At 48.0% G+C, this 14,496-nt stretch overlaps 1 protein-coding gene across 2 annotated transcripts in view; it reads right to left on the bottom strand.

The window, feature by feature from the left end:
- Positions 1 to 400: 400 nt before the first annotated feature.
- LOC144178035 (uncharacterized) overlaps positions 401 to 14,496 on the bottom strand; it is a 151,575-nt gene continuing 137,479 nt past the window's right edge. For both annotated transcript variants that reach the window (XM_077705570.1, XM_077705571.1), the window contains exon 6: positions 401 to 513. In XM_077705570.1, coding sequence (XP_077561696.1) covers positions 424 to 513 — 90 coding nt within the window. In that variant the 3' untranslated portion in view covers positions 401 to 423. The remainder of the gene's footprint in view (positions 514 to 14,496) is intronic.

The raw sequence follows: 14,496 nt of genomic DNA, 5'->3' as shown, positions 1-14,496 counted from the left end.
GTGGTCACATGAGTGTAAACGTTCAGGAACCTGCAGAAGTGTGTTCCGATTCCTTCCCATTGGGATTATTTGTTTATTCTTACTAAAAACCCGACGTAATATTGTCACAGGGACAACCTTAGCAGGGCCATTGGAACAGCACAGCCTCTACCAATAGAGTGCCGATGTGGTGTATCCCGCAAACGTTAGCAGGAAAGGGGACTGAATGAAAAGCGCAAATGCTTTTTCCAGGTGCCTTTTCCCCAGCGGTGCCGACATTTTGACTTTCGCTATACTGATTGGGGCTAAGGCATTAAAAGCCTTTTATAACTCTACCAGCGCAAAGACACAATAAAATAAATACCCTTCGTAGAAACTGTACGTGACTCTGGTCTGGTCCAATCACCATCACAGCACAAATTGGTTTATGTTTTTTTTTTATTTTCAACATTGCCAATAGTTGAAATAGTCTCCTCCTACAACTTTTTTTGTTTTTCCTTGACCCAGGTGCTCTATGACGGCGAATGGGCATTCCTGTAATTAGAAAAACTACATAATACCCGTATTTGTATACTAAACTAAACAGTACAATAAAAAAAGCAAAACAGAGAAACTGCTGAAGGTATGCTGCAACAAATGTCTGAAACTTAAAGGGCTCCCGAAAATATTTTTGAGAAGAGCAATTAGACAAGCATAGTCGTTAGCTTAGGATACGATTGTCATGTGTGCAAAGTAAAACATTAGCAAGTGCAGTTGAAATCTGCTACTTCCCACAAATTTTTCCACCCCAAGGTTTTTCGCCACTTTTTAAAATTATCCTGCATGTTTCTGCGCGTTCCAAAAAAAAAACGCATGTAGGTCATGGATTTCTCACGTGGGTTATGAACAGGATTCTTTGCCATTTACAGCTTTTCCATATTTTCGGCGAAGTGAAGGGTTGTGTCGTCACCATAGGTGAATTGCATTAGCGTAATGAAGTAGCGGTTACAGCAGCATGCTTCTGCGCCATCGTATCATCTATATTTATATTTTAAGTGCGATGCACTTCTTAAGCGACCCTGAACCTGCGTCCACCGGCGATGTCCGCATAGCATACCCACGCGGGGGATTGGCCAGGAATCTCCTCGTCTTCCTTGACAACGGGGGGAGATGGGCGCGCGCTGCCTGGCCGCTGACATGGCACATACCCACGTGGGGGATTGGCCAGGAATCGGGCGTGAGAAGGGCTAATGCACCCGCTTAAAGGAGTACTGACACGAAATTTCAAAGCTTAGATCCGCTCTAGCAATCAAGTACAACGACAACACAAATAGGTGTCTGTGAATAAATGCATCTTTCTTTCTTTGTAGTTGTGTGTGTGTGTGTGATCTCTCTTTCGCGAACATTACCGAACCGCGCAAATTCAACTCGTGCATTCGCACTTTCACATTCTTCCCCTCGGGGAAATGCGGGGAATTTTCTTCCTTGTCTACCCCGCTTCTTTTTATGGCCCTCTCAAACTTTGCTGACGACGACGGCGCGACGACGACAGTACGGCTACACTGACTCTGAGTTGGGACACTGCGTTCTTCACGTGTCACGCGACACCGATGGTGACCAAACACCTCGCCCAATGAGAAGTCGGTGTAGTGTACCAGGCTCGCTATCTGAACGCGCTAACAAAACCGATCATCTGAACTGTCTGCCGACAAGTTGCGGTTAATTGATTGAGAAGCTTATACTGCGCCGCCAGAATATTTGGGCCGTGATAAATGCCGCCCTGATTTGTTAGTTTCAAGAGCCTAATAAACTCTGTAAGGTCCACGAAGGGCATACAACTCCACAATCCCGCTAATGCTATCGTTATGTTTTTTAGCACGCTTTGGTTGTGTGATTGTTTTCCCGGAGCTAACTGATATATGTGTTCGACGGGCACGCTTGTAGAAAATAGAAGGTAACTTCAGTGCAGAAGATGAGTTACGTTATCTCTTTTATTGAGTAAGGAATCAATATCGGGCAAATGCTTCTGCGTGAAGTGTGAAACAAAAGGACGGCAAGAAGTATTCCTGAAGTCTGAAATCGCAGCCGCAGACGGGAGCACATATGCGATCATGGTTTTGCGCTTAGCAGCACAGTTACTCGACATCAGCTATAGTGGAGCTTCAGGAAACCTTAATGCGCATACGTTAGTCATGACATGTTCTGTTAAGCTTTGGAGACATTTTTAACCAAGTAGAAAACATTAACGCGAGACACAAACTGAAGGCATATATTCAGTGTAAAGGTTATTTCCTTTGCCTTTTTCCTTTGCCTTACCGCCCTTCCTATTCATGGTGCAGTGTTATCGAGTGTAGAGCGCCTAAGGTTATCGTTGCGGATTCGAATCCCGGGTGGTGCTAGCTTTTCTTTTTTTTCTTTCGCAGTTTTAAGTTACATGGCACGCACATTCTATTCACGAATTCGCAACAAAACTTTGTGTTTGAACCGCGGAACTGCTATTTTGAACTCATGCTTTTTATAAGAAAATGCCAGTTGTCTCCTCGCATGGTAACCAAATGAGTACCGTGTCGTGACTAGCACCCCTGAGAAAAAACGAGCGAGCAGCCTTTATGGCAGAAACTGTCCTCTAGGCCATCAGGCGAAAGAGCAAGGGCCGAAAACCTGTTTGGTGCAATCATATGCAAGGTCCCTTGAAGAGACAGGTGTGGCCGCAAACTCCCACTACTCTGACTCCACTCGTAATACCGGCTACAGTTCAATTGTACATTTTATAAACGCAGGATCACGTAGAAGTTCGGGCAAAATTTTAGGGTATTGAATCCGCAACGCTCCCTAAGAAAACCTTAGCGCTGTATCTTGCAAACCTTCGGATGCTTTTTTGCTACTCTTATAAATGTTTAGACGCGATCGTAATGACGGAACGAAATTGTACTACTGCCTGTGTACGCGCTTCCATGACGTCAGCACAACACGACCAAGGTCGACATTTCCGTGAACGAGCGGCCAAATACGCTACTATATAAAAACCACTGTCCGTTCAAAACGCATGTACTACATGCTCACTGTAAGCAATTTTCCGGCGATGTTCACACCTTTGATGACAAAATGTAGGCTCCCATTACACGAACCAACACATGTCATCGCCGCGTCAGCGCGGTGGTTGTGTCAGGGTCATTCTTTCCGCGCGCTCTTTTGGCGTGGTGGGCGGCCATAAAAATTACACCCCATTCTTTCTCTAAAAATATCTGCCGTGAGTAGAGTGCGGAATTTATACAATACTCCCTAATGCGATATTCTGGCGCAGCAGCAGCCCGCTGTGGCAGCGCTCACTCGTGCGTTCTGTAAGCGGCAGCGATGATGAGCCTCTGCATCGGCGGCACGAAGTGCGTCTCAGGAAGGGCCCGCGAACTGCCTCCTAAGCGAACGCGCGTCATAGTCGACCGCACGCCCCCCTCACGTTTTCGCCAAGCGTCGCGCCGTCGAGTGCATGTTGCGGGAAGAGCACACTGCCCCATCTCTCCCCCAAAGCACACTTTCAGAGAGCGCAGGTTCTCGCCCGCGTTGGCGTCCGTAGTCCTAATCGCTCCCCTCACACTATATAAAAAAATAATGCTTACCGGCGCCAGGTTTCGGGCGGAACGCAAGGTACATGGTACTCTACCCACTGCATCACAAAGCCAACACAGAATGGAAGGTTACGAACACGCCTTATATCCTTGACTCATTCAACCGTCGGCCACAGGAGCGCCCTCTCCCCCGCGTCCTCCTCGCCTTCTCTCCGCACGCAACGCCCTCTCTCGCCGCGTTCGGTTCGGGCGCACAACAGGTGGGGACCTGCGCAACACCCTCTCTCGCCGCGTTGGGTTCGCGCTGATCAACAGTCGGTTCCCGCGCAAGAACAGGTGGGGGCGCTCGCATCGCTCTCTCTCGCCGCGGTCGGTTCGCGCTTAAACCACATATGTCGTTCGCGCGTGCTCCGGTCGCTAACATCTGTGGCGTGATCGTGACGTCAACATCACGCGTTCGTGTGGTGGCGCGATTTTGGCGCTATAACACTCCCTCGCGAGGGGCATTGGATTGGATTCGATTGGATTGGTTTGGATTGGCTTGGCTTGGCTTGGATTGGTTTGGATTTGGATTGGATTAAAGGGGATTGTGTTGGATTGTGTTGCGTCATAGCCGCGGCAGGGGGTTCACGGCACGTTTCACCAGCGACTTCATCGACAATGTCTACGCTGGAAGACAACAATCACAACAACAACCAATACGTAATCCATACGACTTGCAGGCGCGCCCCCCGCGGAAAAGCTCGGCATTTGATCGTGCCCCTCGCGAGGGGGGTGTTTTTTATAAGTTTGCGGATGAGGCGATAAAAGCATTCCGTGTCACTTTCTTTCACTCGTCTGTCCAGGCCATCGTTCCATCGGTTACGCCGACAACCGGCTCACCCCAGAGACGGCCGCCAAAGGGCTGCGCCCTAAAACGCAGTACACTTAATCCGTCCGCCATTTTTTATATAGTGTGTGGGGAGCGATGCGGACTGTAGCGAAACAGGACCAGTAAACCAGGCGTCCGGCTATCAGCGATGCCTACGAACGACTGCCGCGAGAGCCGCGCTCGTGGAGCGAGCCCCCGCTGCCTGCCTCGTGGCGCGCTTCTTTCTCTTTATTCAACATACTCCCGAGGCCCCAAGTTGATCAGGGGTTTGCTTCAAAAAAGCACAGCCGCTGCACTGTTTTACTGGTCGATCTTCACGTCTTTCGCTGTTTAATTTCACGACCTTTCCATCGTTCTGCAGGTCATGATGACGGCGACGCTGGTCAGCCATGAGACGGGAGACAAAGGGCTGCGTCGCAAAAAATTCGCGAACGCAGAAGGTCACACAGCTCCATTGACAGATGGTGTCAGATTAGACCCACGTGAAATCCAAGCAGTCAGTGATTTCAAAGAGCTGCCTTCTGTCAAGGAGCTACGAAGTTTTCTTGGCTTTTGCTCTTATTTTCGCCGGTTCATACCTGCATTTACAGACACATCTCATACTGTGATTTCACTACTAGAGAAAGTTGTTCTATTCACGTAGACTTCTTAATGTAACGCTACGATTCACCAGCTCAAGCTGCTTTTGACGGCGGGGCCCATACTTCAACACTTTGACCCATTGGCTTCTTCATAGGTTCATACCGACGCCAGATGTATAGGAATAGGGGCCGTGATAATTCAATATCATGGTCCTTATGAACATGTTATTGCCTACTCCAGTAGGGCAGTGTATAAGTGAGAATGAAACTACACAGTGGCAGAACAGGAGTGTCTCGCTGTCGTCTTTGCCACGCAGAGATTTCGCTCCCCTCTCTATGAATAACCGTTACATCGTAACTGATCATCATTCGCTATGCTGGCTCATCTACCTTTGTGATACTTGCGGCCGCCTAACACGTTGAGCCCTGCATCTGCAAGAGTATACCTTCACCGTGTCGTACCAGAGCGGCCATAAGCATGTGGACGCGGGCTGCCTTTGTCGCCTGCCACTGGAAACAACAGCCTGTCACGACTGTCTTGCTTCTTTGGCAACACCATTTCCCGATCTATCAACCTTCAAGATTGAACAGCGCCATGACAAGAGTCTGCAGCCCTTCTTAGTTTGTGCCCGTGCCGACAGACGTGATATGCACTTCTGCGTTCGCGATGGCCTACTGTACAAAAAGAACTACTCTGCACTTGGTTGCACCCTTTGCTTGTGGTACCCCAAAGCCTGCGCAACAGCGTTCTAAATTTTATGCATGACGATCTCACACCTGTACCTATAGGATTCGCCCGTACACTCCACCGCACGAAACAACGTTTTTACAGGCTAAAGATGCGAAAAACCACAGAAAAGTATGTCGCAACTTGCATACAGTGTCAGCGGCACAAAGTACCCACTGCCGCTCCGGCAGGAAGACTTCACCCTCCGAATCCGCCAACTACCCCTTTCGGAAAGGTCAGCATCGATTTACTGGGACCATTTATGCGCTCATCGAAGGGTAATCGTTGAAATATCGTGTGTGTTGACTACCATCACGTTACTCTGAGAGCAACGCGCTACCATCTGCTACTGTGGCGGAAGTGTCAAGGTTCCTGCTCCGCGCTATACTACTTCGCCATGTACCTCCCCGCGTCATCACAAGGGACCGTTGCTGCCAGTTTACAGCGGACGACGTTGAAGAGTTCCTTCGCGTCTGTAAAGTGCAGTTCCGACACTCTACCTCATACCATCATCAACCGAGTGGTCTCACTGAGCGAACGAACCGAACACTATCTATTATGCTCGCTATGTACGAAGCCTCCGACCACAAAACTTGGATGACATCTTGCCTTTAGCTTCGTACGCCTACAACAACGCCAAGCACGAAACCACCGGATACAGTCCTTTCTTCTTTATGCACGCCAACCTCGCTGCTGCCTGCACACAATCTTCCCTTTCGCGGAACACAGAGAGCCTTCAGTAGCTAAGACGCTTGCCCTTGCCAAAGAGGCCCGTAGGCGTGTGCACCTACGCACTTTAGCGTCCCAAGACCGCTCTAAACAGCGATATGACCATCGTCACCCTGACCTCGCTTGCTCTCCAGGTGATCTGGTCTGGCTCTCGACCACGCAGCGTCGACGTCGCATCTGCGAAAAACTTTTCGCCCATTACTCCGGTCCCTTTGTCATTTTAAACCATGTTGGCGACGTTAATTACGTGCTGTCACGCCTTACCACCACTGGTCGACCGTCCAAGACGACCCAAGGTGTACATGAGGAGTGTCTAAAACGCTACAAATCCCGTACCGCACAGTCACTTGCCCAGAGGGCTTTGTCTACGACGAGGGAAGTGTAACGGTAAATCAATTCTTTAACTTCGCCAAGTGGATTGGGTCAGCTGAAGAAAAGAAGGAGGATGTAGGAGCTGGGCTCTGGAAAAAGAGGAAGAAGAATCCTGATTTATCCGTCGCATCGTGCTCAACGATGCTTGACTTTTCCCTTCCTTCGGATGCCTAACTCTTGCATAGATAAATCCCTACCGAACGCCACAATATATATACATATATATATATAGAATCAGAATAGAAAATGAGGGGTTCGTTGAATTAGGACAAAAAATAACTGCCAACTGCCAACTCTTATTTTCTGTTTATATATATATAAATATCTATATATATAATCTGGAAACAAAAACTCACACAGAGCGCGAAAAATAGCGGTAGTAGAGACAGAGACACACGAAAAGGACATTAGGTATAAAAATAAAAGTTTACTGACGTTTCAGGGAGCGGACTCCCTTTCTTCAGAGTACAAAATAAGTTCGCTTCAGAGTTATATATATATATACAGAAAATGTAGCAAGGGTGAGGGCAAGGTAAAAGAAGGGACATTTTGTACAAAAGGATCGTGGTTGGTGGGTACAAAAAGAATAAAGAGCGAGCAAGGAAATAAATTATAAAATGGGATAATAAGAACACGCAGTCACGCGGTACGAACATGGGAAAAAAAGGATAGAGAAGAACCAAACACAGAGAAAAAAAATTAAAAAAATAACAAGGTAATTTACCCTCCCCGTGGCAACGGGGGTGAAACAGGGGTCAAAACTAGGTATGCCCAGGCACGTGTTTGACATGGGCAAAATGATAAGTCACGCGGAACAAAGAAGTTTCAAAGAAGATATGCAAATGCACACAAAGGGCGAACATCTGTCCATACACACCCGTTTTAAAAAATCTAGGTAAGGTCATTGAAACATAAGACACGTGGTTTCTGTTGTGGGGAGGCAAGGGTCATGCCTAAAAGCAGTAGGAAAGGCAGTTTAGACACGAAATGAGTGTACATTGGTATGAGAAAAAAAGAAAGAAAAGACAAGGTCAAACAAGTCATGAAAAGAAAAAAAAGGAAGGTGATCGCGTATGACGCGGCAGCAGGTGGTATTCATCTGGCCGGCGCATGGTGCCAGTTCACGGAATGCCGAGGTGGTCAGCAACGAATACTAGAAAACAACAATACAAAAAAGAAAGAGGACACGAAAGCAATCACATACGCTCGCGTTCGCAATTTAATTACAAGGTGAGAATATCAAAGCTAACAATGGTACTGCAGCCTTCTACCCAGAACACAATGTCCAGACTTGTTGGTCAAATTTGTTCAGTGAAGCCATTGTGCTAAGAAATGTCGTGCGATCACGAAACTATACCCAACTACGGGAGCTCGCCAACTCATTGGAGAATAATATTGAGGGAAAGAAATGAACAGGCATAACACTAGCCTCAGAATTGCAGCCGAAATTTAATCGGAGGCAAGACACGTTTTTTTTGCATAACTTTCATTTATGCCAAACGACGGTGATTTAAACTTAAGGATAAGGTAGGACTCACGAACTTCGCGATCGTGATGGGTTTCAAAACTAGATTCAAGAATTGTGGCCTTCAGTTGTTCAAAAGAATGTTCAGGAGTGCTAATACGCTTTGATAGAGGCAAAGAAGGTCAGATTTTTGCATGAGAGCGGTGATTGTTAAACCTCAAACGAAAGGCTGTTTCAGTCAGGCCGATGTATTGTTTGCCGAAGAGGGTGCATTCCCGCAGGTATACGACGTTGGCGGAATCGCAGTTGAAGTTCCCTAGTTCATTAACATAATAGTTTGAAGCTGTGCTGACGGCGCGCTGTGTGGTGGTCATTTGTGGGCATACTTTATTCCGTGGTTTGTCAAAGGGCATGCAACCAGTAGTCTGTTGTCCGCCGATGCTGGATTTAGGGACAACGTCACTCAAATTGTTGCTGCGTCTATAAACAACACGTGGCGGCTCGGGGAATATATTATTTTTTAGCGTTAACTTTGAGCAAGGATATTGTGTTATTTCCTTAGTATGGATGCAACTTTCGGAGAACAGGCCGAATGGGTCAAAACGAGGTTTGTTTGTTGATTGGGTTTTGGAGATTTATTTCGGAGAATGTCTGGGCGGTTCAACTGGTTAGCTCGTGTAATCGCGTCATCGATCACCTGCTCAGGGCATTTTTTATGAAAAAGCGCGGTATTAACTGCTCTGCAGTTAGAATCGAAATCCGCCTGGCTTGTGCAGATTCGCCTAAAACGGAGAGATTGGCTGTAAGGTATTGCAGTCCTGCAGAGCCTGACATGGCTGCTGTGGAAATGCAAATACTTGCGCGTGTCCGTAGGTTTCCAGTAGAGATTAGTCTGAAGTCTGGCCTGATAAACTCTGACAGTAACATGCAGGAAACTTATGCTGCGCGTAGAGAAGGAATGAGAGAGGGAGATAGTAGGATGCGCAAGGTTAAAAGCCTCAATAAACGCAAGACGTTTCATTTCACCGTGCTGCCAAATCATGAATATATCATCTATATACATTTTTTTAGTACAATGGTTTCAAATTTCGCGTTGTGAGGAAATTTGACTATAGACATCACAAAAACATGTTCGCGTAGTTGGGCCAGATTTTGGTTCCCATTGACGTTCCGCTGACTTGCACGTTGTTGACACCATCAAACTCAAAATTGTTAAGTTCAAGGATAAGGAAAAGAAAGTTTCAAGGGTGAGAGAATCGATAGGTTTTTCGCCCACCGACCCCTCATACGCACATGAAACAGCGGTGATCCCATCGGCATGGGGAATGTTAGGGTATAGGTACACGACATCTAGGATAAGAAGTAAACAATTGTTAGGAATTTCTATCTTCCTGATATCCGAGAGAAAATCATTTGTATCCTGAATGAAGGATGGAAAGCTGGGGAGAATGTCGCGAATGAGAGAGTCGACATAGCGCGAGAGGTTCTCGGTGACAGTACCAATACCAGAGACAATGGGGCGACCTGGGTTGTTATTTTTATCAATCTTAGGAAGAAGATAGAATCTACCGGCTACGGGGCTTAAGGGGATGAGAGAACGAGCAGTTGTTTAAGTTATTTCCTGATTTTGAAGAAGCTTAGTGAGTTTTTCTTTGACAATTAGCTTATAATCATTAGTGGGATCGCTAGGGAGTACTTTGTAGAACGCAGATTCTGATAGTTGTCTAGGAGCCTCGTTGATATAGTCAGCTTTGTCGAGGATCATGATCGCGCCTCCTTTATCGGCCGGTTTGATTACTATTTCGGGGCAACCTACAAGTTTCTCCAGGGCTTTCTTTTCCTTGTTTGTGATGTTACAGCGGAAAGGGATTTGCTTTTGGTATGCTGCTCGTACATCGCGATGAACGGCTTTAATGTACATGTCGAGGCATGTATCGCGCTGCGTGGGAGGGGTGCAGTGCTTATGGCTAGGCAAGGCGGTTCGGGCTTCGTCGGTTGGAGGACGGTCATAGAAGTACTCTCGCAGTCTCATATTTCTGGCGAAGTTGTCTAAGTCCTTAAAAAGTTGAAATTCGTTGAAACCACCGGTTGCCGGGCAAAAATTCAGACCTTTTGACAAGGCGCTCATTTGATCTGGTGAAAGGGAAATACTAGAGAGGTTCATCACATTTCCGGTGAGATTTTTGTTAGTTTTAGTAGCCTAGGGAGAGGTTACAGAAGGGAAATAAAAATTTGGGTTTGCGTTGGCAGACTCACTAGTACTGGCACTAATGAGAGCTTGTGAATGGTTAGTATTTGGTGCATTTAAGAGGCGATTTACATGTGCATTCCTAGATAATGAACAGCAATTAGTAATGGGGCTAACTTTATTCTTGCGGGTGTAGTCATTGCTAGAGATATTATCTCGGGAAAATTTACGGACTTTTGTTTCAGATATAGTGGATGCCTTTTTCGATTCATAACTGCGTAGAAGGCCTGACTTTCTTTCGCTTAGTTCCTTACTAAGAGTTTCCTCTTCCTGGCGGAGGGAATGGGACATAGTCTCGTAGTGATCTAGAATTATCTGCGTTAATTGCAAGGATGCGTTGTCTAGTACGTGTTGCTACTTTTTCTTGTTGGAAGGGGACAGTTCGCCAGTTGCAGGTCTCAGCCTAACCCTCAAACCAATTGGAGCTACCTCGGCACACAAATACTGTGAAAGTGCGGAAACGTGCATTTGGGAACGTATGCTATTTTCAGTAATGTTTCTTAAATTTAAGAACTGTTTTGATACTGGGTAGGAAGCTGCATTATCGGGTTTTCCGAGTCCTAGTCAGTTTGTCGGCGCAGACGACACTTTCTTTCGGAGGTTGTACGGGGATGGGCTGGTTTCGGGGCGTCCGAAGGCAATGCGGATTCGCTGCTTGCGGTTTCCCGTGGCTCGGTGGTGGTTGGGGCTCCGGTGGCTGCTGTTGATCTCGAGGGCAGGCGCGGCAGACTCTGGGCGCGGCGCACTCTCGGGGTTAGGCTGCAGGCAATGCGTCGGTGCTGCGTGGCCGTGGCCTTAGGAGCATGTACGGGTGGCAGGCTGCGGCGTGCGTCCGGGGACTCAGGGGGCAGGTCCCTGGTGCTCAGCGCAAGGTCCGTGGCCACGGTGGCATGCGGGCCTGGCCCATCTGGCCCGTGTGTCCGGGGACGTTAGGGAGGGTGTTGAGCTGGAGGGCAGCAGAGGCAACGGTGGGAAGTCACTGTCGTATGAGGACACTGCGGGAGCTTGGGTGGCGGTGCACGCGTCCTCCCGCCATCCAAGAGGGTTGCAGCACTTTTGCGTGAAGCAAAGCTCGCGGATGTGTTTAGCACGGACAGCCACACCCTCAAAGCTGGGGTGCAGACCATCAGCAGCAAGGACTCGCCGGGCGGGGAGGTGCTGGAAGCCGTGGTCAATGAAGCGGACACAGCGAGAGTGGCGGCAGAATTCGCACAGAAGAGAGTTAAACCGTCGTGCTTTTTCGTTGCAGACAATGGCAAAGCGGGAGATGCGCTAGTCACGGCGGTGGTTAGCGGAGCGCTGAACAATCAAGCTGGCGTAGATGGTAGAGATCTACGCCAGCTTGATTCTTCCGCGCTCCGCTAACCGCCGCCGTGACTACCGCATCTCCCACTTTACCATTGGCTGTAACAAAAAAGCACTACGGTTTAACTCTCTTGTGCGCGAATTCTGCCGCAACTCTCGCTGTGTCTGCTTCATTGAACACGGCTTCCAGCACCTCCCCGCCCACCGATTTCTTACTGTTGATGGTCTGCACCCCAACTTTGAGGGTGTGGCTGTCCGTGCTAAACACATCCGCGAGATTTGCTTCACGCAAAAGCGCTGCAACCCTCCTGGATGGCGCGAGGACGCATGCACCACAACCCAAGCTCCCGCAGTGTCCTCATACGACAGTGACTTCCCACCACTGCCTCTGCTCCCTTCCAGCTCAACACCCTCCCCGACGTCCGCGGACACACGGGCCAACGGGCCAGCCCCGCATGCCACCGTTGCCACGGACCTTGCACTGAGCACCAGGGACCTGTCCCCGGAGTCTCCAGACGCACGCCGCAGCCTGCCACCCGCAGGTGGTCCTAAGGCCATGGCCATGGAGCACCGACGCATCGCCTGCAGCCCAACCCCGAGAGTGCGCCGCGCTCAGAGCCTGCTGCACCCGCCCTCGAGATCGACAGCAGCCACCGGAACCCCAACCACAACCGAGCCACGGGAAACCGCCAGCAGCGAATCCGCACTGCCTTCGGACGCCCCGAAGCCAGCCCATGCCTCGTACAAAGTCCGAAAGAAAGTGTCGTCTGCGCCGACAAACTGACTAGGACTCTGAAAACCCGGTAATGCAGCTTCCTAGCCAGTATCAAAACAGTTATTAAAATTAAGAAAGATTACTAAAAAACGCATACGTTCCCAAATGCACGTTTCCGCACTTTCACAGTATTTGTCTGCCGAGGCAGCTCCAATTGGTTTGAGGGTTAGGCTGACACCTGCAACTGGCGAACTGCCCCCTTCCAACAAGAAAAAGTGGCAACAAGTACTAGACAACGCATTCTTGCAATTAACGCAGATAGTTGTAGAGCACTACGAGACTATGTCCCATTCCCTCCGCCAGGAAGAGGAAATTCTTAGTAAGGAGCTAAGCGAAAGAGAATCAGGCCTTCTACGCAGCTACGAATCCAAAAAGGCATCCGCTATATCCGACACAAAAGTCCGTAAATTTTCCCGAGAGAATATCCCTAGCAATGACTACACCCCCAAGAATAAAGTTAGCCCCTTTGTAATGGCTGTCCATTATCTTGGAATGCACATGAAAATCGCCCCTTAAACGCGCCATATACTAACCATTCACAAGCTCTTATTAGAGCCAGTACTAGTGAGTCAGCAAACGCAAACCCAAATTTTTATTCCCCTTCTGTAACGTCTCCCTAGGCGACTAAAACTAACAAAAATCTCCCCGGAAATGTGATGAACCTCTCTAGTATTACCCTGTCACCAGATCAGATGAGCGCCTTGTCAAAAAGTCTGAATTTTTGACCGGCAAATGATGGTTTTAAAAATTTCAACTTTTTAAGGACTTAGAGAACTTCGCCAAAAATATGAGGCTGTGAGAGTACTTCCATGACCGTCCTCCAACCAACGAAGCCCGAACCGCATTGCCTAGCCATAAGCACTGGACCCCTCCCACGACGCACGATACATGCCTCGACATGTACATTAAAGCTGTTCTTCGCAATGTACGAGCAGCATACCTGAAGCAAATCCCTTTCCGCTGTAACATCACAAAGAAGGAAAAGAAAGCCCTGGAGAAACTCGCAGGTGGCACCGAAATAGTAATAAAACCGCCTGATAAAGGAGGCGCCATCGTGATCCTCGACAAAGCTGACTATGTCAACGAGGCTCCTGGACAACTATCAGAATCTGCGTTCTACAATGTACTCCCTAGCGATCCCACTAATGATTATAAGCTAATTGTGGAAGAAAAACTCACTGAGCTTCTTCAAAATCAGGAAATAACTGAAACAACTGCTCGTTCTCTGATCCCCTCAAGCCCCGTAGCTTGTAGATTCTATCTTCTTCCTGAGATTCATAAAAATAACAACCCATGTTGCCCCATTGTCTTTGGTATTGGTACTGTCACCGAGAACCTCTCGCGCTATGTCGACTCTCTCATGCGCGACATTCCCCCCAGCTTTCCATCCTTCATTAAGGACACAAATTATTTTCTCTGGGATATCATGAAGATGGAAATTCCTAACAACTGTTTACTTGTTACCCTAGATGTCGTGTCCCTATACACTAACATTCCGCATGCCGATGGGATCACCGCTGTATCATGTGCGTATGAGAGGTCGGCGGCTGACAATCCTATCGATTCTCTCAACCTTGAAACTTTCCTTCACCTTATGCTTGAAATTAACAATTTGGAGTTAGATGGTGTCAATTACGTGCAAGTCAGAGGAACGTCAATGGCAACCAAAATCGCGCCCAACTACGCGAACATTTTTATAGGACATCTAGATTCAAACTTCCTCGCAAACCAAAGTTTGAAGCCATTGTACTACAAAAGGTATATAGATGATATATTCATGATTTGGCAGCACGGTGAAATGGAATGTCTTGCGTTTATTGAGGCTTTTAACATTGCTCATCCTACCATCTCCCTCTCTCATTCCTACTCTACGCACAGCATAAATTGCCTGGATGTTAC

The sequence above is a fragment of the Haemaphysalis longicornis genome, unplaced genomic scaffold, assembly GCF_048455015.1.
Source record: "Haemaphysalis longicornis isolate Haplotype H1 unplaced genomic scaffold, Haemaphysalis longicornis Haplotype H1 scaffold_39, whole genome shotgun sequence".
Taxonomy (NCBI): Eukaryota; Metazoa; Arthropoda; class Arachnida; order Ixodida; family Ixodidae; genus Haemaphysalis; species Haemaphysalis longicornis.
The sequence above is the reverse complement of the archived record's forward strand: the minus strand, read 5'-3'. Positions and strand labels throughout refer to the sequence as shown.